General features: G+C 35.7%; 1 protein-coding gene across 1 annotated transcript in view; it reads left to right on the top strand.

Annotated features, from left to right (window-relative positions):
- The first annotated feature begins 316 nt into the window (after window positions 1-316).
- Window positions 317-26,446, top strand: part of LOC108678847 (putative uncharacterized protein DDB_G0282133) — a 57,274-nt gene continuing 31,144 nt past the window's right edge. Inside the window, exons 1-4 of the mRNA XM_018167340.1 lie at window positions 317-346; window positions 707-811; window positions 6,723-6,765; window positions 19,158-19,236. Coding sequence (XP_018022829.1) covers window positions 317-346; window positions 707-811; window positions 6,723-6,765; window positions 19,158-19,236 — 257 coding nt within the window. The remainder of the gene's footprint in view (window positions 347-706; window positions 812-6,722; window positions 6,766-19,157; window positions 19,237-26,446) is intronic.

Here is a 26,446-nt window from a genome sequence, read left to right as displayed (position 1 = left end):
TTTACCTGACGTTATAAGGAAGTTATGGGTGGAAACTGGGAAGTTGTACTGGTTAATTTAGTGTAGAAGTTACAACCCATTTTTAGAGCATTTTCTCATTTATATATGAAATGCACTATTATGCTCGCCATGTCCGTCCGTCCGTCCGTCTGCCCGTTCGTGACTTCACGTTTTCGTCGACGAGAAAATGCGTTCTCTGTCACTCACTGCAGTGAGTACTGAGTTATATTTTTTAACCTCTTTTAGCATTGCGTCATATTAGCATATAGATGTCATTCTAACACGCTGCGTATAAAGTAATTTAATATAATTCGACATGACATCGTCAGATAAATGTTTTATTCATGTACGTATTTTACTCAAATATGTTCCGCCATGCAACCCAGTTTTTCTTCAAAGTTTTCCGTGTGTTGCTCTCTTTTCATTTACTATTGACTCAAGTAAGAAATCATTTCTAATAAATTATAAGAGTTTTCCATTTCCCAACTTTTCTTCATCTCAATATTACATTTTTTCCTCTATTAAGATTAATTTTATTTAAATTATAAGCCCAAAATTTCATGTCACTGTCCTCAGTCGGCAGATTATGTAATCATAATATCAACGCAAAATAAAATTGAAAACGGTAATATATCTGTTGAAACAAGTTTATTTGAATTTTTATTATTAATGAATTATTTACATTATCTTTTTTCGTCCCTTTCAGGATGCAACTACAGGCCAAGACCTGCTTGACGTTGTCCTGCAGCATCTCAACCTGCTCGAGACGGCCTACTTTGGCCTACGTTTTTTGGATCCTGAAAATCACACCGTAAGTATTGCATCTTACGTAATTGCTTGATGATTATAGATGGGTCATCCTTCGTGGATAATTTTAACTTTCAATAAGGAGCCATGTACAACAAATTACAAAATAATTCGTCATTCATGCGCTCATTATGAGGGTGATCCATTTTTTTTGTAACAAATACCCATCAGACGTTAGCTTAAGCTTGTTAACGTTCGTATATTGAGTGTGACCGACTAAATTCATTACTATTATGTAGAAGTTAATACTTCAATTTTTTATGATTGTAGTTCGCAAGTTGATGTGTTTTGATGTGGGCGTAACTCGATCAGAACGATCCATATTTTTATGTCGATCATTCCAGCACTATTGATGTTTCCTTAATTACGAGCCATGCAAATTATCGGTGGCCAGCTATTGGATCAACTACGGCCGATGACCTATCCCAAGATTTGAATTGAAATTTTAAAAGTTGATTTTTATCATCATTTTGGTTACCTAAAAGTTTTCCTCTTTTTAAATTAAAATTAATTATGATTTGCCCCAATTAGTTTCGTTCGCGAATTGCAATGTTCGATTAGCCGAAAATTCACATAGGTAATTTTTGTTAATTATCGTTTACATTTTGATCTTTTTTCTTCACGTTCGATTTCTTACACGAGATAATTCTATTTTATCTTTTCGTTCGATCTTTTTTGTGAACTGGATCCATTTTTTATTCTCATTCGATTCCTTATACGAGCTACTTTGCACTGCACTCGACAGCGAACTCTGCGCTGAACAAAAACGTGTCAAGCGCGTCTTCGATTAACGCTCACTTATTACCAGAACGCCTGACGGGCGTCGAGTGGCAGCTTATAAACTTGTTCCTATCCATTAAATGTATTTTATATACCGTATTGAGGGATCACCAGCTAATCTGCAAGCGCTGAATAACTGCAGAAAAGTCACTGATTATAGCAAATCGGTTTCATTGATGTAGCGAATTTCATGTGTTTCTTTATTTTGATCGACGTTGATGGAAATGAAATGCAAACAATTGCTGAGTTTAAGCCCTGATAACTGCGTTTTGTGCTCATCACTCTAACGAGAATAATTTTTTAAAGTGTTTTGAACTGGTTGATTAGAAATATTAATTTAAATTGCGCCCTCCATGTTTCAAAGTTTCTTAGCGGCATAGTCAAGAATTCAAAATTGTGAAAGGAGTTGTTACTTAATTCGGCAATATACAGCAGACTTTATTCAAACTCAGTACCGCCTTTACAATTCATCATTGTTTTAATGTAGTTTTCATCTTTCAAAAATTTTCTTACGAGAAAAGTTATTTTACTGGAATTCGTAATGCGATTGATACGTAATTTAATTGTTTTTAATTGCCAATTTTTTATGCATTGAAAATTCAAAATCGTCTCGCCATTGGCGTGAGATGAAAATCTGTTGTTAAAAGCGGTGACTGTGAATCAATTTGAAAGAAAGTTAAAAATATTTCAATTGTATTTTTATATCTGATGATGTCGACTCGAAAAACTTCGATCAAAATCTAATTATTTTTATGCTACCCATTTCGGAATCCAAAGCTAGAGGATTTAAGATTTTGACCGAACTCCATGAATTGCGCTGTGAATATTTAGTTGCTTAGGTGCTTCCTGTTGAGGGAAAAAAAGAGCAGGTTGAGGGTAAAATTAGTAGATTGAGGGTAAAAGTAGTAGGTTGAAGGTAAAATTAGTAGATAGAGGGTAAAAGTAGTAGGTTGAGGGTAAAATTAGTAGATAGAGGGTAAAAGTAGTAGGTTGAGGGTAACAGTAGTAGATTGAGGGTAAAATGAGCAGATTGAGGGTAAAATGAGCAGTTTGAGGGTTAAAGTAGTAGGTTGAGGGTAAAAGTAGTAGGTTAACCTCAATTGTGTAAGTTGAGGGTAAAACTAATAGATTGAGGATAAAACGAGTAGGTTGATGGAAAAGGAGTAGTTTGAAGGTAAAAGGATTAGGTTGAGGGTATACACTGGCTATTTATTCTGCTGTTGGTCGCCCTATGAAACATGCTTGCGTGTATTGAAAGTGAGCTTCAGACAACGCATCGCTTAATGAGGCCTTCAGCCTTGAATTTGAATATCCTATTTGCGTAGAGGCAGTGGCTTGGCATTGCGCTTCTTGAACTAACTCTCCGATGAATGTTTGGGTAAAGAAATTTTTCATCCGTCGATGTTATTTTTTCAATCACATTGTTTGTTTTTATTTATCTGTAGATTTAGTTTTCGTCTTTCGATTTAAGAATTGATTCAGCCTTCAGAAAATGTGCTTCAAAATGGATCCCTTAAATTTGCAAAAAAAAAACGAATAATAACATTTTTCAAAAATTAAATAAAATTGGTTTCATTTCAAATAAATTTGATAATTAAAGATAAGAATCATCCCGAAAGTTTAAAAAAACTATATGAAAATCAATTTCAAATCTGGGTTCAGTGAATTCACTATTCTTCAGTTATTCAGTAGACGAATTTTTAACCCAAAAATTTTCCCATCGATTACAACAGAAAATTTCAATCAGAATTCACGAACTTAATAAAAATTGTATAAATCCTTTCAACTTTATCGTAAATGTTTCCAAACTGTCCCTACAGTTTCAGGAGCTAACCGCGCATTCGTGATCTGGAATTTAATGCAATGCAAATTTTATTCAAACTTCTTAAGAGGCGTGTTGGCGAAGCGACTTCATAATCTTCATGGTGAGCTTGACGTTCGTTTCAATTTAATGCCCACTAAATTATTCGAGTGATAATCTCGTAATTAAGGCTTGTTTAAATACTCAAACATTGTCTGTTTTTTCTCGTAGTTAGATTTTTATAAATTTGTTCTTACACGTAGACTTGATGGCTAAATATTATTAACTACCTTATGATGATGAAAGTTTTAGAACTGATTTCAATTCACAGTTTCACGGGAACAACAACCAGTAATAGGTTGTTTCTAATAGCGTACTGTTTGATAATGACCACATTTCAGCTTGTCTACAGAAGCTAAAATATGTGGCTAAAAACTAATTTCAATTTCAATGTCTTGCATGCAAAGAGCCAAATAAAGAAGACGTATTAATGAATATTCGCGCAGACCCTATTCTGGTAACGATGTATCGGAATGTAAACGAATAGTACGCCGAAGAAAAACCGAGTCGAAAAACATAATTCACGCGAGCCTATTAGTTCAACGCATCCATATGCTAAACAGGTACATATATTCTACGTACATGATATCTCTCAGCAATACTTGATTATACGCCTCAATGCTGTTGTGTTGAAAAACGATTCTTTGGTTAAGCTGTTTGTATGTTTTAATGTTAAAGGCCACAGATAATGGTAAATTTTGGCCACCTTGTCAAACTGTATAGAGGGAAGTTTTTTAGAATATTATTGAATGAACTTGTGATGATTTACCTGAGACTTCCTAAATCATTTTCTAGTGCCCCGCTTGTCAATGCAAGATGGTCTCTAAGACGTGTCTTGCTTAGCCTTTAACGACTTGTTCACTTACAATCTAGTTACCATTAAATCTAGTTACTATTACATCTATTTAGCATTACATCTAGTTAACATTACATCTAGTTACTATTACATCTCGTTACCACATCATCTCGTTACCATTACATCTAGTTACCATTACACCTACCATTAATTAAGTTACTATTACATCTAGCTACTATTACATCTAATTACCATTAATCTAGTTACCATTACATCTAGTTACCATAACATCTAGTTACCATTAATCTAGTTACTATTACATCTAGCTACTATTACATCTAGTTACTATTACATCTAGTTGCCATTAATCTAGCTATTATTACATCTAGCTACTATTACTTCTAGTTACCATTACATCTAGTTACTATGACATCTAGTTACTATTACATCTAGTTACCATTAAATCTAGTTACCATTACATCTCATTACCATTACATCTAGTTACCGTCGCATCTCGTTAGCAGTACATATAGTTACTATTACATCTAGCTACTATTACATCTAATTACCATTACATCTAGTTACCATTACATCTACTTACCAATAATCTAGTTACTATTTCATTTAGTTTCAATACATCTAGTTACCATTACATCTAGCTACTATTACATCTAGTTACCATTACGTCTAGTTACCATTATATCTAGTTACCATTACATCTAGTTACCATTACATCTACCTACTATTACATCTAATTACCATTACATCTAGTTAACATCAATCTATTTATTATTGCATCTAGTTACCACTATGTCTAGTTACATTACATTTAGTTACTATTACATCTAGTTACCATTTCATCTAGTTACCATTGCATCTATTTACCATTACATCTAGTTACCATTGCATCTATTTACCATTATATCTACTTAAAATTACATCTAGTTACCACCTGTTACCAATCAAAGAGAGTACGTGAATTCGTCCACCTGCTCTAAACTGATGGATCAGTCAAATGGTCAGTTTTTAACTTGGGAAGAAAACTTAGTCTGGCTATAAGGTAACAGATGAAGCTGTTAATCATTATTTGATGCTTTCTCATAACAATTTCGATAGATGATTAAATAATGTTAGTCATCATAATTTTTAAGCCGATAGCAGGTGTATACAGTTCCAAAGTGTACAGTTCAATATGGCATGTTTCATTACAATTTAAATTTCTAATTAGATTACGTTTTAGCAATTAGGATGAGCTGATTCATTTGTCTCGATCATATTTGCGTGTCATCACATGCACATAGTGTTATTCATTTTTGTCAAATGATTGATGTTCCATTTTATTTTGTCCCCTTTCATTTCTCTTCATTTTTTTCTCTTCGTCGGCACGAGTATTATAAATTTAAGCAAGCAGGAAAGGTCCAGCGTTGGTGGCCACTGTTTCTTCCACTGCTCGAGTCCATAGCAAATAAAGACTAATGTAATGTAGGCAGTTCTTCAAGGTCTCCAATTTAAAGGCCATTGAAGGGACCATCTCAAAGAGCTCTACAGCCTGCGTGTGTTCGAAGCCACTTTAATGCACTTAGCACTGATCGCGTCGGCAAATAATGCTATTTGATCTGAAGGTCTGCCTTCTTGACATCAATGAATTAGTATTAGAAATAAACATCGGCTTGCCCTTGACTATTTGGGCTATGGCTATTGATGAGGTGAGTCATTCACTTAAATGGAGGAATACTCATGCGATTTTTGCGTCGAAAAGCTGGGACCTTGTCCATTAATTGGAGTATCAGGTTATTGGCGATCATAAATATGGACACTGACTTGCAAGCGAAGAACTAAAGCTTTTCCATGTTTCCCAAGGTGGATGTTTTCAAGTCCGTAGATCTCCCAATTAGAATCTTCTTCTCTAACTCGATTTCCAACATCTCTTCCAACTTATTTTGATTTTCTAACTTGAACGTGATGAGCGACTATGATGAATTTGAAAACTGACGGTGAACTTTAAGGAAGTATTTCGGAAAAATATGATAATTCAATTGTAGGGTTCCATGATAGATATTATTATTTACAGGGTTGATATTATATATAATTTTCATTTTCATTTCATTGCGTCATTTTAGTAATGCTGTGGCATCGCGAAAAATATTAATGATTATTCCAATAGATTTCTACTTTTCCTTTTATTACACAACTGTCTTCGTTCATTAGATTTGTTATTACCATAACATTGTGCTCAATTATCAATTAGTGTTAAAATTCATTTTAAAATGTATTTGCTTCTAGCGCAGCTTGCCTATAATAGTCTATTCAAAATCCTACCAAATATGGGAAACATTTTGTACTTAGGTATTCTACCTGGAGCTCAATTCTTCTCCAAATTATAACATTATAACGAAACGTAATGTTGGTCTGAGAACGTACATAGTTAATATTTTGTTATTTTTCTTTACAATTTCTCAGTGTTGTTTCTTTTTACAGCACTGGCTGGACCCTACGAAGCGGCTCATGAAGCAACTTAAAGGTGAGTACTTGTAATTAACGGAGAATTTTTCTATTATTTACGTATTATTTTCATGTTGTTATTATTTTCATGTTATTATTTCTATTTTGTTAGTATTTACATGTTGTTATTATTTAAATATTATTAATTGATCAAATTAGCCTCACATTGCTCTTCATTTGTCTTGGATGACTAGGTATGAATATTTCATTTATGCGTAATTATAATTTCACAGATTTATCCATTCAAAGAATTTCCGAACATAAGTGCGTTTTATAACGGTGAATTCTTGTGTAATTACCGAAATTTTATGCTGATGCTTCAACAATCCGCTGATTTTATGCTGATGCTTCAACAACAACAATTTCAACAAGAACTTGTACGCCTGAAAGGACCCGAGAACTGAATTACTGGATGACGTGCGAATTTCGTAGTTACCATTCAATGTATGGTAAGGATTTCTATGAATCCTCTTATAACTTATTTCATTTGTTTATTTTGAATCCTCCGTGAAGAGAGGAGTCATTAAACTATAACTCTTATCGGGTCTGATACGCGTAATATCATAATTTTAGTTGAGGAAGCTAATGTTAATTTAGCTTCATTTTTAAATTGTAAACGTTGCCTGCATATCCTTCGATCAGCTTTATTTATTCCATTCCAGCGCGAATGTTTTCACTAGTTTATATTGTAAGAAAAACTTCGTTGCTCCCATACTTGTTGAGATTTTTGGCGCATTTTCTCATTTATGGAAAAAATGCACTATTGTGCTCGCCATATCCGTCCGTCTGTCAGTCCGTGACTTCACGTTTTCGTCGACGAGAAAATGCGCTCTCTGTCATTCACTGCAGCGAGTACCGAGTTATATTTTTTACATTTGCATGTGTTTTAAGATAAAAGCGTAATTAGTTGAAGGCTAATAGATTTTTGTCAAATTTGCAGTTAAAAAAGCAAAAAATACATTCATTTTAGTTGATTTGACACGTCTTTTTCCATGCACTAAAATTATTGGTGACTCCGGGAAGCCAACTATTGCCCATTGAGAGGCCAGCAGCAAAAACAACTTCTGGGTCTCTTGTGATTAGCACCGCAAGGAAGGGCGTTACGCACTAGGTAGGTTAGATTATGTGCTGCCCATGTAGGCACATTCATCCTGTTTTTCATAATGCTATTCTTACCTGAACTGTGAAGCTAATTGGGTAGCAAAGAATAACGAGCGCACGGTAGCGCCAAACTGTTGGCAGCGCGCGTAGAATTACTACGGAGGCTCCACGTACAGCTAAGCTCATTATTCAAAGGCCATAGTAGGCTCTTATAGTTCTGAACGCTCGCTGCCTGCTCTCAATCGCTGCGTTAAGTTCCGTAGCATCGCTTCGTTACGCAATTATTCATGACTAGCTTACTCCTACTCTAATATAGCCCCATCCAAATAATATTTATTTAAAGTACGATTCCACTTCAATAATTTGGTCCTTTTTTAATTCCATAATGTTTTTCAGGAAACATTAGTTGGATTTATTTGTCATACTGCAATAGGGCGGCCGTGGTTGCCAAAACGAAGTTTGTATTGAATTATCCCAGACTCTTGGAACAACGAAGTAAAGAACTGGGAGTATAGCAACTTTATTTTCGTATTGTTAAGCTCGCACCATTTTTTTCTATTGATCATGCTTGCACTCCCTCGAATTTTTATGCTCGGAATACCATGGCTACACTCTCTCGCATATAACAAACTGTCCCTACTGGATGAGAGAGTTGTTCTAATCTAATGACTTAAATCGTTATGAAAGCCCACCGAGAAAATATCTCAGTCCATAGTTCACCTGCTTCTAATTGTTGTTCCTAATTAGTACCATGATCTATTTTTAAGTGATGATGAGTTGCATCGATGATTTTTTTTCGAAATAAACTCCTTTTCATTTATGAAATGGAATGAATGTTTGTGCTGAGTTAGTTTAGCCGCATGCCATTTGAAAGATGAGCACAAACACGAAAACGCTAATGCTACTTGCAGATTCGTGAAAACTGTGAGTTTATTTTTTTTAAAGTTGGAACAATGCAGACTTTGCAGTCAAAATGTATTTTATGTACCTGTTTAAATTTCAGGCAAGAGTATTATTTTTGTATCGTACATTTATTTCTCATGACACCGTTTGTAATAATGTGTAATTTCACTGCTGGGTTTCAAATGACTATTGTACTGGAAATTAAATTGTACGAAAAAATATAATTAAAATTTATCTCTGGTAACCTCGTAAAATGGACTATGTATCCAATTTTGTTATTAATTTCCCGTTTTCAACTCGCATGGAATCTCGGATGAGATCTTTCTTTGTCTCAACAGCTACGGGAGAAGGCGCGGTCGTTGTGATAATTTTTTGCCTGTAAAAAGTGGCCATGGTCAACTTAGCGCTCCAGATATTGTTAAAAGTTTTAAAACATTATTGACATTAATAATTTTTAGGTACCTTCTTTATTAGACTGGGCATGCCTTAATACAGCTGTTTTAATACAACTGTATTATTTATATCTATAATTTAAATGGCGTTCAATTCAAAGGTCTTGTTGGCTGCTATGAATCGCGCTAGTCAAAGTATTTGCCCTCACTCGACCAGAAAAATTAATGATTTGCTTGTTTCTTGAATCCTTTAAAAGTTTGCCTATTTTTATTTCTTGGAATTGGAGATAAAAAAATTGTAACTTGCATCAACGGCAACGAGTGCCAACGAATGTAGCAATGTTTGTGATTATTCTATATCAAAACTCACAACTTCATGTAGATGCGAACATATATCTGCTGGAAATCAACTGAGTAATACATTTTATTTAATCGTCGTCTTTGTTGCTATTTAAACGAAATACAATTAACCGACCATCTGACCCCGCCCCACAGCTTAGATGTTCCGCGAGTTTTTTCAAGGTTGTGTAAATTATTTAATTGCACTTTGAAACAATTCAGTAATATATATTTTGACTTATAAGGCAACCCTAAGGAGGTGATCAAACGTGACTTTTAAGGGAAGTTTTCCATCAGATTCACCATTATAATTCTTGCGAAGAAAGTATGAGGTTTCGCCATCTGCAGTGCCTCTGGAGCCTGAGGTCAGCAAGCTGTCCATTTAAGCTTGATAGCTTTGAAAACATTCTTTAACGTTTAACCTATAATGTTTATACTCTAAAATACAAATATAGTCATTCGTTGAGTCTTAAGCCATGATCATTGGATAGTATTCATAGTAAAGACTCGTCTGATTTGTTTTCCACATGGTAATATCGTCTCTGAATTCGGTTGTACGCAATCAAGAATTTTAGGCGAATTTCTCTGTATTCATAAAACAATTTCTTCACGCTAGTTGCAGCAAACAATTGCTGTTTAACTTTCCTAAGGACGTAAGGACGTACAAATTACTAATTATCCCGATGCTTAGATGCAATAATTTTAATTACAAGTTCATCAAAGTAGAGTGAACCAAATTTATCTTGCCTCTCGAAATATCTGGCCACATTAATGTCTAACATTTTTTCCATTAGCAATAGTTTTCTCTCAGTTCAACAGTACAGCAAGTTAATACATAAATTCTTCTCATGTTGATCTCTCATGCTTGTAAATTTTTTCTCTCTGTATAAAATCACCGAAATATATTACGAAAAAATTATTGCTCTTTCCCGGATACTCTACCCATTAATGAAGTCATAAATTTATTAAAACCTTTTTGTAGTCATTAATTTATTAAAGTCTTTGAATTTTGGATGCAATGTTCAAGTAATTTTTTCTTATTAAACATTTCGGAAGACAATTGAGCACTTTCCTCTTGTTATTTATCAGCCTTTCGGTTAAAAGTAAAACCACCGCAGTCAATCGCCATTCTCTATATTTTATCAATTTCTCTTGACACAATAACTGAAGTCAAATCCTTATACGTTCCAGGAACATTTTCAGCTCTCGTTTTCAGTCCTTGTATGGCCAACGTTTGCCTCTTGTGGCTTGGAGTCACCCATTCGACCTACCTTACTTGCATTCCTGACATCTTTTTAGTCCTGTTAGCAAAGGTCGGATCAGACCCCTGAGTAAAGTTATTCCGTGAACTTGAGCTCTTAAGCCACCCGTTTGTTTTAGGTTGGCCAGTCCTGAAAGCTCTCTGAAGATTCTACTTAGGCTCCCAGTTGTAATATTAGTAAGAATTCAAGTGCTTGTTGCATTTATGATGATTGTTCTCGAATGTTTTCATGCATTTATTTTTGTGTTTTTTTGCCCGTTTTTAAATTGCAATAGCTTTAATTCGAAACATCAACCCGTGAAGTAAATTCTGAGCACTTAATTGCGGTTACTATGATGCAAAAAGATTTTTGTAATAATATAATAAGAGTTATGATATAATAAGACCAGTTGTATTGCTTATATAATAATAGCACTACAAGCAAGTGTTTTTGCCACCATCTGGCCGCAATGTATTGGTCAGGTCACCGTCAGGTCCACTGGCTTCAACACCCGCGCCCTTCGATGAGCCCTATAGCAGGCCGTCTGCAGTCATGCGTCACTGGCCACTCCATCGCTGCATTATTTCAGCTCCTCTTATGCTAATATGAAGCGCGAACAAAGCATGTGCAGCTGGAGCCTTTATGGAGCTTTATAGTGCAATGTTTATTAGGTTGAGAAATCTAGAATGTATTTTTTGTCATCGGAGTAACTAAGTTATAAATGCAGGTGAATCGTCCATTATATGGAACTATTATTTTTCATAGTTGACGTACTTGAATTAGAATGTTGAAATCGTCCGTGGAGTAACTAAGTAGATGTAATGCATACAGATGAATCGCCAGTGATTCGTTACTATTATTTTGGCCATCAATGAACTTGCTTTGAAAAGTAGCTGATTCTTACCTTGCAAATTTTCATACACGGACAGAAAAAAATTGCATATGTAAGGATGAAACTTAGAAAATTTAAATGCTTTATCCATCGACGAAAAGACTAGTATTCTGTGTTATGACTTACTTTTTTCAGATTAATTTTTACTGTATTGTGCCCAAAAACGTTACTGATGAAATTTACTGAATTATGCAGGGTCAAAAACACACGTTTCTTGTACAAGTTCAGCCGAAAATCTGTATTTTCGAAAGAAGTCTTTTGACATAGAAAAACTTGATGCGGTTAATGCAAGAGTTGAAGTTGACCTCTGCAATCTCGTTTTTACGTTGGCGCGCGTGTGTGTGTAGGTATTATATGTGTGGCTAGCATGCTTGGTCAGTCACCGACACGCTGCGTGTGCAACATGCCAAGAAAACTGGCGATTTTATCAAATTAAGAGAGTTTCAGTGCATTAATTTGCCTCACTGCATCTATTCACCCACCCCAAGGACGTTATGGTTGCCCTAGTTGCAGTGAATGCTCTAATGGAAGTTTCACTTTCCTCATACGCGGATTTTTCGTTTCGCTTTGCCGACCATTAGTGCGTGATGATCGCGTTACGCGCTGCAGTGTATGCGGCGTCGAGTCGAACCTATGTCTTTAGGGCTTTTACATCGTTTTGCTGTACCTCATTTCACTTGCCCTTTTGCAAAAATTTCTCTTTCAAAAGAATTCAAGTGTTGTGCATTGTCTTCACCCTTAACCAAATCAGGTCATGGGGCACTGCTTGCTCTTGAATTACACGGGTCAATTGCCTCTACTGAGCCTCGTAAGCGCTAAGCTGGCAACCTGTAAAAACAATCCTTTCAATTTGATCCCCGCCTTGAATGCAGACAACTAAGCTTAGAAGTTTCAACGCAGAAAGCCCAGAATTCCTTAGTTTACGTATCCTCTACAATTAACTGGAGAGCCTTCAGCTTTTGATGGTGAATGAATTCAGCTCTTTTCGCAGGATACTCTCCTGTTTTCATTCAAGAGCAAATTTTTCGGCGCTTTAAAGTTGGCTTCAGAATTTTAGGTTAGGTAAATCCTGTTTACCTGATGAAACGCGAACGCATTTCCATAAACGGAAAAATTTTTTTTTCCTTTTTCACGCAGCACCTTTATTGGCTTCGATGCATTTTATTCTAAGTGACTAGGCATATCTGCTGGAAAAATTCCATGTCAAAAATACGTGGCTCCATCGTTTGCACACGATGCTTGATCCGCTTTAACGGGCTGACCTAAACCTTGTTTACAAAGCCCTGCCCCATATGGAGATCCTGCATGGGAATCCTACTTGTATGTCTGATGCTATTTTCGCTGACTCACTCGATGCTATGTCTACAGCGCATGCGTCGAAACTTCAAGTCAGTTTGTTCTTAATGGGATTATGCTGAATTTGGTCAACCGCGTACCCATGCTGCATTAGTGATTTGAATTTGAGGGCGAAGCATTTCAGAGTGGCAGGTATATTCCTCGAGTACGATTCATCGAATGTTTAGTACTTTTTTATTTATAATTTTATTTCCAAATATCGAGCGCGTTTTATAAAAGTGCTTCTTTTTAGCGCATTCTCTCATTTATGGAAAAATGCACTATTGTGCTCGCAATGTCCGTCCGTCCGTCCGTCTGTCCATCCGTGACTTCACGTTTTTGTCGACGAGAAAATGCGCTCTCTGTCACTCACTGCAGCGAGTACTGAGTTATATTTTTTCTTCATTGTCAAGAACAGGCAATTTGTTGAAGTTTAATCGTGGACCTTAATCAGTTGAGAATAGACCAATGGTTAATTTTTAGTATTGACTGAAGTAAACACATTAATGCGAATGACTGCGATGCCACCAAACTCCCTTAACTCAAATACATAATGTATTTGAGGTATCTTGATTGTCAAAAATGTTGCATTTGATACAAAGTTTTTGAACACAATCCATTGTCAAAATATGAAAACGTAGTCCAGTGATTTCTCCCATTTTTACTCCCATTTGCTCTTTTTGCTGAAAAATTATGAGAAACTCGAAGAAATATTTTCAATATATCATAAATAAAGGTAGTAAATCGACAATAATTTTGCGCTGGAACCTATTTTTAGCGCATTTTCTCATTTATGGAAAAAATGCACTATTGTGCTCGCCATGTCCGTCTGTCCGTCTGTCCGTCCGTCTGTCTGTCCGTCCGTGACTTCACGTTTTCGTCGACGAGAAAATGCGCTCTCTGTCACTCACTGCTGTGAGTACTGAGTTATATTTTTTCAACTACTCCTCAAAGTCGGTTTATCACAATAAATCTCAATTACCTTCAAACCTAATTAGTTTTTCAAGATACGTGTTTGACGTGGTCAGTGAACTTGCCTAATATTTATTGGTGAAGGATAAAATAATAGTACATAGTATTGAGTAACGTGAATTTTGAATTTTAATTAGATTTTCCCATTAAAAGTATTTCTCTTTTTCTCGGCCCTCAAGCTCTTAAAATTAGAAAACTTTCAGTAAATAATTTCCTCCGTACAGTCGGTAGGAATCGGTCATTCAAGTTGTTAGATCAATTATTAATATTAGGGTTTGAGTTCATTTAGATTCTCTCCTACATTTACTTAACCTTGAGTTATATTTTATCTTGAGAGACTTTAATTAGGTTACTCGTATTCATAGTTGCCCATTCTGCGCCCATCAAATCATTTATGTGCATTAAATTTAAATTTTATGGTAATTTGAAATTATGCGCTCTATGCCAAGTATGTGTATTTGATACATAAGTATTTGATACATATGTATTTGATAAGATCTCACATGATGCACTGAATTTTGACGGTACAAAACTGAAGAATTCAACGTCTAGTCGTGGGTCGCACAATTGAACATGCAGATGATTTAGCTTCCCTCATGCCCGCCGTTCACTCATATTGATGAGTGGGTCATATGTCCAAATGATTTATGTAAAGTTAAAAGTTTATGTAAAGTTGAACATGCAACTGTAGATTAAATTTCAGTGGCAGTAATTTATTTCTAATTCTTGTATTTTAAAATGCAAGACAAACCAAAAGACGTACGTTGTAGGCTTTTTATGGGCAGAGATTTTTTTACAATCTATTTCAAATTGCCTGCCGATGAAGTGTTAAATTCAAACTCATTTCAACATTCAACAATTAATGAACTGAATGTTGCAACATTCAAACTAAAACTCAACATTAAATTCAAAGTCAAAAACACTCTTTATGCATGTAGTACTGATACGCCCTTTAGCCGGACAAAGTTAGACCAAGATGGCCCAGACATAGTAACCCTCTTGAATGTAGGAATTTACTCAGAGTAAAGAGTGAATTCTGAGGGTAAGGGGAACTATAGGCAAGAAGTGCATCGCTATTTGGACAAAATCTCTTAATTATCTGAGTGTTGAGTTGTTATTGTTATTATTATATTAAGTTATTGATAATCACTTTGAATTTTAACGCGCGTCACGCTGACGATAGAGCTTCGATGGTTGTGAGTTAGGATAAATTACCTAACGCACTTGAAAATTATCCTTGATAATATCAATGTGCGCTGATGTTCTTCATCGTCTACGCTTTTGAACTAAGAAATTATTTTTACGGTCAACTTCTACTTTTCTCTATTATTCAACTTAATTAGACTATTATTTAGGCGGGAATATATGTTAGTTTTCAAATTTATTCAATTTATATGTTTCGTTTTAATATTGTCGCAACTGACAAGCTAACTTAAATATGTGAATTTGTTTACGTCAGTATTATCATAAATTTTACAAAATTTATTGTTGAAATTTGAATATTTCTTTTGATATGATTTAAATATAAAATTTAGGATTTAACAATAAATTTACTTCACCTGACTTTATTAGTCGAACTTATGAAATAAATTTCAATAATTGTATTCAAAGTTAAAGTCTTTCCTACTCTATTTTAATTAAGATTGACATTTTAAAAATAAATTTCCGTTCATATCCGAAACAACTTTGACTCATAACAACATCCGGCATTATTCAAAATTTCATATCCTACGCGAATTGATATAGCCGACCGTCGCTCTAGAAATGGCCTTCAATAACTATAGTGAAACTTGGCAGTTTGGTGTATGCTGAACTTTCTAATCCATCAGTACAATCTTCTCATGTTATTATAAGACACTAAAAAATATATACAAGATTAATGCCTTTCTTTAACCTCTACCGCCGTATGTCACTCTCCGGGAACATAACTTTCAGCTTAAATTATACGGAAACTATTGAGTGCAGCAATCTGAGGACGTTTGTACGCAACAGAGAATATTTTAAAGTTGTCGTACGTGGCGGCAACCATCAGGGCAAGTCATTTTGCGCTCACTATAGAACGTATCCTTTTTGGGAAGTAGGCTTGTGACAATATTGCTTCGGTTACTCATGTTAGGCGATAGAGCGTTAAGGTTACCCAGCCTTGTGATAATCCAATTGAGTGTCAGTGAATAATGATTCCGTTCAATACCCTATATGCTATTACCTGAAATTGTGCATAGGTAAAATAAATCAAATTGTGGCCAGTTGTTGTGCGCACGTTATCTCCTCAGCAACGTGTGGCCGCGCCCTGGCATTGGAAGGCAGACAGATCAAGTCTCCAGAAAAGTTTCAACTGCCGCGACCGAATCGTCCAATCCAAGGAAATATTCTTCCTGCTCACCTTCAGCCTTTATTTCCCCGAGGATAAATTCTTAATCTTGTATTGGGAACGACTGACCATCGGTTACCATGCAGCTCCCACTCGCGCAAAGTTCCGAGATCCCCGAAGTTGAAGTGCTCAGATCCTTGGCTAGTATCGCTTCTTCCTGCAAGTCCTCAAAGCAGTTAATATTACTCTCAATTGATGAAAATTTCATTTCATGACAAGATGGGATCATGTTTGCAATGATATCGTTCGATGACATCCTATAGTGTCAGTTAAAGAACATAATTCTATATTACTTAACATAGGTTATATCGTTCGATGACAGCCTATAGTGTCAGTTAAAGAACATAATTCTATTGTACTTTAGTTATCGTCTCTTGTGCAAGTCACATATGTGGAGCCACTCATGCGCGAGTATTTACCAATTATAGACGATATAATTCATATATACTAATAAAAATAGCATCTTTCTGTAAGAACAGTTCATCCGCGAATACTATTTATGCATTAACATTTATTGTGTTCTAGCTGATGTTGTCTCCGAATTCCAAGGTTGTGTCAACCAGTCAACTTGTAGTTGAATGATAGCAGTCGTGGTCGCCTTATGTAAATGTCAAATTGCCCACGCAACTCACTGAATTTTACGAGCAGACTGAGATAGAAAAAAATGTATTGAAGATCCGTTGCAAGTGACGCATGGCAGACATGTATGTTTACTGTCAAGAACTCATCCAAAAGACTGTTTGGATAACCTCAGCTTGAACTTTTCCTGCATTTAGTTCATGCGGGAGACGGTCCAGTACGTACGTCTTACTGACAGTTGAACACTGCGTTGAAGTGCCGAGTTAACGTCCTTGTTTTCTACCTGTATATAAACTTTTGGCTCAAAATTTTATTAAACGTTGTAATATTTCGTACTTGTTGACAATATGTTCTATTCTTTCTTGACCAGTAAGTGGGTAATGAATAGAATACGCAAAAATCAGGTAAATATTTGTAATCAATTTTTGTTTTTAGACTTTCCAAATCAAGCAACTTCATTCGATGAAAATTCGTTGTCCTCAGAATCCGAAATACTCTTTAAAAGTATCCCTTTGAATTCATAGAAATTCATTCCTTAGTGTTACTAAATTTATGAGTGATAAGTTAACGATGAATAAATTGGCAAGCGAAACATCCGGAAGTTTTGTTGGTAAGTGTCTCGCAGTTTACAGCCACGCATTTCGGAAAAAATCTCTAAATTTTACATACATTTTTCCGGTCGTAAGCTATCTCCTATTTTTTTCAAAAATTGTAAAAATAAAAGCTAATCGAAATTGCATTCTCAAAGAATAAAATTTCTTTCCAAATAAGACGAACATGGCCTTACGGTTCGAAGTTCACTGTCACCGCTAAACGATCTTCACTTAACGGACTGTCGTTAAAACTCAAGACCTCTGGAAGTACTACCGATGATCTTTATTCCCTGTAATTACCTTAATATAGCCGTCATTATTGCACGGCGAGACGCTTCTTGCTGGGAGTCGATCGGACTGACAGTGCTGGGAGTCGAGTGGTCTGTCGTCGCTGGGAGTCTAGTGGTCTGACATTGCAGGGAGTTCAGTGGTCTGACGGTGCTGGGATTCTTAGTGGTCTGACGTTGCAGGGAGTCGAGCGGTCTGATAGTGCTGGAATTTGAGCGGTCTGACATTGCAGGGAGTTCGGTGGTCTGACAGTGCTGGGAGTTCAGTGGTCTGACAGTGCTGGGAGTTGAGCGGTCTGACAGTGCTGGGAGTTGAGCGGTCTGACAGTGCTGGGAGTTGAGCGGTCTGACAGTGCTGGGAGTTGAGCGGTCTGACAGTGCTGGGAGTTGAGCGGTCTGACAGTGCTGGGAGTTGAGCGGTCTGACAGTGCTGGGAGTTGAGCGGTCTGACGGTGCTGGGAGTTGAGCGGTCTGACTTTGCAGAAGAGTTCTAAGCATTTTCAAAAGTTATCTTGTACAATAAAATCCATTGTAGTCGTTTGATTAAAAATTGAGTTTTAACAAACGTAGACATGATTGTAGCAGATGTAGGAAAAGTTGCAACTCTAGCTGAAATATAGTCGCAACAAGTGCATTGACTCCAGTCTACTGGAATTGCATGTAAAATGAAAATGGGAGTTGAAAACTATACTCGTAATAATGAACCGACGAAGGACTGTTCAACGCTGCATTAATTTTTGACTTAGTGGTGCAGACATAGTCGCGGCACTGGTATACAATGGCAGCAGGTTCAGAGTCAAGACAGAGGCAGACAATGGCAGCAGGTCCAGAGTCAGGACAGACACAGACAATGGCAGCTGGTTCAGAGTCAAGGCAGACGCAGACTCGACCATGACACGCAGAAAAAGCGGCTGTGATGAACGAAATCTGCTGCGGTAACGGGCCGCTGACAAGCTACAGACGTGACGCCGGGACTAGATGCCCCTCTCCGCCTCCCGTTACAAGCATTTCTTCCAACCAGACATTTGACGATGAATTGACATTGAAATGAAAGTTTTTTTCGTTAAATTTAGCGTTTATTCATTTAATTGAACGTTTTACTAGTGTTACAGAATTTTATTTATTTAATTTTTTACAGTGTTACGAATTTTATTACTAGTGTTACAGCTAGTAGGCATCTGATGGGAAACTTAAATTTATAGTTTAAGAAGGCCGCAAAATTTCGAAATAATCTGTTATGATAGTACGTACTATTAATTTTTTTTACTCGATTTCAATGTATGAGTAATTTGGTTTTAAATTATTGATTATTTGTAATTGAAGCAATAAAATTATTTCAATTACAGTAAATTTGTAAGTTTATTAAAAATTCACCTGCCACTCATTGTCATCCTTATTCATTGCAGGCACGTCGCCGTTCACGCTGTACTTCAGCGTCAAATTCTACGCTGCAGATCCAACAAAATTGGTGGAAGAAATTACGAGGTGAGTTAACGTTGTTACAGTTATGTTATTGAGTGTACTTCTCTTCAATTTTATTTAATTGTAGAAAAGTAATCTCAATACAAAGGTTTACAACGAAGGACCCAAGAATTTCGTCTTTGTATGAAAAACAAATATTTTATTACTGTGTATTTCCGAGTACATTTTCGACTCATTCCGAATTTACATTACTTTATTTCTGATGCACTGGTATTATTTTTATAATTTATATACGATTGGTCAACGTAATTAGCTTTGGAGTTCTTCTCAGTTTTCACGTCTAATGTACGACTTGCATCGCGAAAAGTTCAATGAAATTTTCCTGTTTCTCTACGCGTTTTTAAATTCTGTTTTTAAATTCATATAGAGCTCATGGCTTTGCTTGTGCTGCATGGCGGGTTACTTCCTGCATTGTACGTATCAGTGAAGTTACAAGTTATTTTTAAGATACTATGCACGGACCACTTTATATTTTTTAAAGTCAGAAAGGCGTCATTTTGTGAAGGTGTCGGTATATAGAAAAAAATTTTCCCTTATCTTTTTGTGAAAATTAATTAAAGCAAAGACAAATCCTTTTTAACTAAAATTGTTAAGTTCCAATCCTCTTAAAAACAAAAGTAAAATCTTGAGCCCGTCAAAAAAATACTCTCCAAGGCGCTAAAAAAGCGAAAATAAAATAAAAAAATACGCTACAATAAGAAAGGTGCGTTCGATAAAAGGCTCTAAATACCGCGACGCGCGAGAAATAAACATTTTCCTTTGGTCCGAGATGCTGGAACCTTTTCGGTAGGAAGGCGCTCAGGTGTTGGAGATAACCTATCGCCGCGCTGATACAGTGCTGTGTCCGACACCTCATAAATTCTAACATGGGTCAAGCCGGCTCCTCCGACGCCCATCTCAAACCTTGGCATTTCGTCAAGTTCCGGTAAAATAAAATTCAGGTTCCAGTGTTGGTTTTCGTTTATGAGAACCGCAAATAATTATAAAAATCGCATTATCTTTCGTCTTCGAAAACTGTGGTCCATGCAGGTACTTGCGGTACACCATGCACTAAGTATTTCTTTAAACTTCGTTATGTTCAAATGAAATCAACATTGAAGCTCTTTATGACGAGCTTGAGCATCAATGATTGTCTAGAATGATAGCGAGTATTTCATTTGTTGTTTACCACGGTCAAAATTGTAAAACCGAATTGTCAATACATTTGCCGCTCACATTTGAATTCACTAACTTAAGGTGTTGATGTAATTAGTTAGCAATCATCATTGTTTCACTGAATTATTTCGGTTTTTACACAAAAATGCACTTTTGCACATTGCTGCGACTTATTTATTACCACTCTAGCTAAACTAAAGTAACTATATTTCTATATGTCGTCACTAAGCATCTACTGCACTGAAAGTGATTTGTTTCTCATGATTTTCCAAAACTGATCCAAATAAAGCACCTATTTTCTTGTAAGCCGCCAAAAAGAGCTGTTTATATGCCATACTAATAATAAAAAACTTTTTTTTCTGGCTGTACAGATTGTGTGATCATAATAAAGATTCGATGAGCTGATAAATGTCCGTTTCTGGACAGACAAAAACTCCGCTTAGCTTAGAGTTCCGTTAAGTTTTACTGCGACCAAACCTTCGGGCTTGTCGTCGCTCAGACCATTGAAGAAAACAACAGTTGATAGAAGAGAACACAAACTGCAGTCGATAGAAGAGAACACAAACTGATGATAGAAGAGAACACAAACTGATGATAGAAGAGAACACAAGCTGATGATAGAAGAGAACACTAACTATTGATAAAATGTAACACTAATTCTTTTGATAGAAGAGAACACTAACAGATGATAGAAACGAAAACAAACTGTTAATTCAACAGAACACAAACTGTTGATTTTATCATACTAGTGTGGTTCAAAAATGTCTCGCCTCTGAAATCAGCGTTACAAAAAATTCGTCAAAATGTGAAAAAAATGTTTAACTGCAGAGCTAAATTTATTTATAGTTGCGTTGGATCTTGGGCGTGGGCATGTAATCATTTCTTAACTAATTCTATCTAAATTTTCGTGTCCGATGACCCATGTTTATTTTTTTCTGTGGTAACTTTATAGCTGGTTTGATGGTTTCCAATAGGAAACGACCTCTTCATTTCCAGTTTATGTCCCAAGATGATCTCATCCTTATCACTGTCTTCATCTCGATCCCTGTAATAGAACAGAACATCTCCAAACCTGCAGGTGATTCCGTAACCCCGTTCATTTTCATTGGCATAACTGTTACATGTTGGGCGGGCAAAGGGCTTTACGAACACCTGCTTTATGAAGTTCTTCCTACAGTTTATTTCTCGCGTGGTATAATCTCGAATTCTTTTGTTTCCGGGAGACTGGAAATTATTTTGTAGTCGCTCCATGGCTTGATGAGCTGATAAATGTCCGTTTCTGGACAGACAAAAACTCCGCTTAGCTTAGAGTTCCGTTAAGTTTTACTGCGACCAAACCTTCGGGCTTGTCGTCGCTCAGACCATTGAAGAAAACAACAGTTGATAGAAGAGAACACAAACTGCAGTCGATAGAAGAGAACACAAACTGATGATAGAAGAGAACACAAACTGATGATAGAAGAGAACACAAGCTGATGATAGAAGAGAACACTAACTATTGATAAAATGTAACACTAATTCTTTTGATAGAAGAGAACACTAACAGATGATAGAAACGAAAACAAACTGTTAATTCAACAGAACACAAACTGTTGATTTTATCATACTAGTGTGGTTCAAAAATGTCTCGCCTCTGAAATCAGCGTTACAAAAAATTCGTCAAAATGTGAAAAAAATGTTTAACTGCAGAGCTAAATTTATTTATAGTTGCGTTGGATCTTGGGCGTGGGCATGTAATCATTTCTTAACTAATTCTATCTAAATTTTCGTGTCCGATGACCCATGTTTATTTTTTTCTGTGGTAACTTTATAGCTGGTTTGATGGTTTCCAATAGGAAACGATCTCTCTCTTCATTTCCAGTTTATGTCCCATGATGATCTCATCCTTGTCACTGTCTTCATCTCAATGCCTGGAACATAACAGATCATTTCCAAGCCTGGTGATTCCGCAACCCCGTTCATTTTCATTGGCATAACTGTTACATGTTGGGCGGGCAAAGGGCTTTACGAACACCTGCTTTATGAAGTTCTTCCTACAGTTTATTTCTCGCGTGGTATAATCTCGAATTCTTTTGTTTCCGGGAGACTGGAAATTATTTTGTAGTCGCTCCCTGCCTGCATTTGTAAAAAAAATTCCTGTTTCCTGAACGAGCGATTATATTATCAAACCTTAGGAATAGTTCTCTCGCTCAAACTAATCTTATCATGTGTAGAATGTTAAGATGGACTTTCTGTATAGTGAGCATTGATATTAATTTAGATGAACTACCGGCATTTATTGAAAACCTTCTGGGCGACGAATGTAATCTCTGATTTACTTCAAGTTGAATTAACACGAAGTATTTTGCATGTAGTTCACCATTCAATTATTGTTGTCGATTATTTTGGAAAAATGTTTCATTGAATGAATTTATAGTTAAAAAACGCTATCTGCCAAATACTCATAGCTTTAAGATAAATACAAATGTTTGCAGTTTCGATTGCAATTTAAACGAGTTTAAGGACAAGTTTACACAACCTCGGAAAACTGAAAAAAAAACAGTCTACTATTCTTTAATGACCTAATTGTTGCATTTACTGGATTTGTGCTCCTGAAAGTATTTTTCAATATTTATGTATGATTCATATGTAGGCATTTGCTGAAATTGTTATTTCGTAGAATGATGAATGCTAGTATATACCCAATTTCTAAAAATTTGGGACTTTCTGTACTTCTTGTTGAAAATTTTTTTTCTTCGAAATTTTGACTCATTCGTCCAAATTAAAACACGAATTAATTTCATTCACTGCATTTGGATGCATTTGCACCTCATGCCTATGAAGGTTCATCCAATTATACTGGTTCATCCAATTTTTTACTGAATTAGAGCCATTTATAGTATTTTATTGATGGATTTTGGTAAAACTCCTACATTACGACAAACGGCACACTGAACTGTAGCAAGCGTCAATTATCGCGCGTAACCTTCAATTTTGAGTGTTTCTATCAACCCTCTGGATTCATTTAAACTTCTTTAGGATAAGAACTGAAGATACGGGCGTTTCAAGCGTCAAGTCCCGTGCGTAATATACCGACGTATTGAACATATTTCTCCATAATCATCTCGAGTTACGTGTTATCTGAGGCCTCATCTCTCTGGGTACGAGACTTAATGCCTCTCTTAAGGCATATTTATTGATGGCCAGTTGTGATGGTCTCATTCTTCTCTTGTATGTCCGTGATAAACTATAGTCTTAAGAGCTCGATGGCCCTCCCTGCTATTATTGTACCGTCGAACTGTCGACTTTGGTGATAAATAACCATTGAAGGCTAAGTCTGAGGGTTTATATTGTATTCTATTTTTTATAACTCTAATACATGGAATATCTGTTTTCTGCAACCTACGTCGCAGAAGCCGATATGGTGCTGCTGATATGCGATAGAATCGTGCGCGTGAGAGGCAAGTTTCGCATCGCCTGCAAAAAAATGAATTTCAAAAGTTATAGGAACTAAGTTCTCTTCTTTACCAATATTATGCCTTTTGAACGCAGTAATTTGTTTGAAATTTTCTACCATTTCGAAGTTTTTGCGTATAAAACATTTATTCCTTACCTCATGAAGCGTGCGTATAGATTATTGCATGAGCGTTGGCGGATGCTGACCTTAGCAAAGATTTGCTTCATGTGTTTCCTGATTCGCTTTAATTTTAGCTGCCATATCACGATCTGAAATTCAAGGCATATTTCCCAATATTTTACGTCAACAGCATACTCCGTAACTTGTATTTATATCAATTGCACTCGACTTTACTCCGTCGATATGTTCCTCAATATGTTACTTAGGTTTTATTCTGATAATATCGAAGGTAATTTCTAAATTGAATTTTAATTTTGTAAATTTTGCTTTTTTTGTTGCTGATATGGTTTTAATTTTATGAAATGTGCATTCTTAATTTTGGTATCACGTAATGGTTTTAATTAGATGAAGATCTTTGAAGCTGTTTAATAATTGACATTTTTTTTTTCTTAGAGAAGATATTGCCGTTTCCAGTCTTACTAGTAATAGTCGTTACTACGCGTATTTATAGATTTATGATTAAACATCATTTAATTTTTCGCCTGAAGTTAATTTTTTCCGGCTTTCTATTCTGCAGAATAGTCGGTGTCTAATTCTTTTCGCTCGACCTCAACACAATTAAATTTCTTCCCATTTACAACAGACAATTAAGCATCCTTTCAATCTTTTTCTTCTTAATCCTGTTGAGAGTTCTTGCTGTTATCTTGTTCGATGATTGCACGTCATCAATGGGATATCTTAGCCGTGCTGTTGTAATGGTGCATACCGTAAGCTCTGCACAAAACATTACATTGAGCGGAACCACAGTACATTAAAAAGTTCTCTCCCATCTCACCGCTACTTGTGGTACAAGAAATAGTTGTTCTTATTTGCGTTGATACAATAAATAAAGGCTTTATTGATTCACTGAGGGTCTACACATGAACTAATTTGAATGCATAGGTACATAAATATTAATATTACAAACGCAAGCTCGGGATAACTTTGTTGAAAATGTTTAGGCGATTTCAACTCGTTTGAATGAACACTAGAATGACTTTCTAACGCAATATCAACCTGGCATTCTAGCATTTAGCGTTTCGTTAACTTACTGTATTACGTTATGATGTTATGGTGCTATCCACTCTTTGCAATATAACGTCATGAGCGAGGAACTATCATGGTTGTAATATATGCAAGAAACTAAATTATTATTGCGAAGAATGAATCATTAGTAAAATTTTTTGTTTGCGAAAGATCATTTCAATGTTAAGAGTTGGTATTATTTCCATACTCCGCGACGGTGTGTCAGACGTAGTTCCTATATCGAACCAAACTATATATTTTTTTGAGTAGAGTATTGTAGTTTAGATTTATTCACTTATTGATGGCTCACTTGTTTCTTTATAGCATTACATACGCATCTATCAATTGACACTTGTGTTTGGTGATCATTTACTCAAATTTTGTTTTTCATTTAATAATTACTGACCAGAAACAGAAGAATTAATTATGAAAACAAATAAATACGTCGGAACTCAAGAAAGTTAGAATACCGCTTCGTGTTCAGGCTATATTAATTTGCCTTTTTAATTAGAAAAAAAATTAAAATACCATCAAGATCTTGCAAGCCTTTGCCCGATAAGATATGGTTCTTCCTATTCATAATAACTGAGCCCAACCCTTGCCGTCCTGGCGGGATAACGAGACAAGGTCGTAAGTCTTGGGCTCACCACGAGTGCCTCTCGTGAGTGTTTAAGCTCTCTCTGTAATTTACAGGTGTTTTTTTACATAGATTAGCATCGCTGGCGGCGAGGATTATTCATACGTGGAATTCCATTTAACCCCAAGAAGGAAGCCTCTAAGAAGACGAGCGCAATGCGAGGGCGCGTGCTTTTACACGCCCAAATTCGTCACTAAATGGCTACGCTCGAACGCAGGTCAAAACATTACGTGAATTCCTCGTAGATTTTTTCAGTTCTAGTAAAAATTATTAAAGATGAATGAAGTATTGATGTGAGTTAATACTTACAAGACATAGTACATATATTAGATATGATATTTTTTATTCAATTTATTTAATTTAGATATATTCATTAGATTTATTAGATATATTTACAGATATGTAATAAATAAGATATATTAGAATAGCCGCTGATCTCCAGTTAAAATTAATAACTGCCGTACTTGCAACAAAAGAAACGCGTAATACAGCCGTGAATTGCAAGTTTATTGATTCAAGAAGTCGCTTTTAAATAGTTAGCTACCATAAGCTGCTATAAAACATGCGTCTCACCAAAAGATACTCAACTGAAAATAAGAGTACTAATAAGACTAATACGATATAAGAGTACTAGAGTACACTCTAACATCAAATGATATAAAATAAAATATAAATTATGGAAACATTATTTTAGCAAAAACTTCACGTGGGCTACCAAATTTTTTCCAACTTCAAGCTGCTGTAGCTCGATTAATAATTTTGAACTTATGAAAAAGTTTTTTTGGTTTGCTGATTCCAAA

The sequence above is a fragment of the Hyalella azteca genome, unplaced genomic scaffold (assembly GCF_000764305.2).
Source record: "Hyalella azteca isolate HAZT.00-mixed unplaced genomic scaffold, Hazt_2.0.2 contig15208, whole genome shotgun sequence".
NCBI lineage: Eukaryota > Metazoa > Arthropoda > Malacostraca > Amphipoda > Hyalellidae > Hyalella > Hyalella azteca.
Note: the sequence above shows the minus strand (reverse complement) of the source record. Positions and strands in the feature narration are given on the sequence as shown.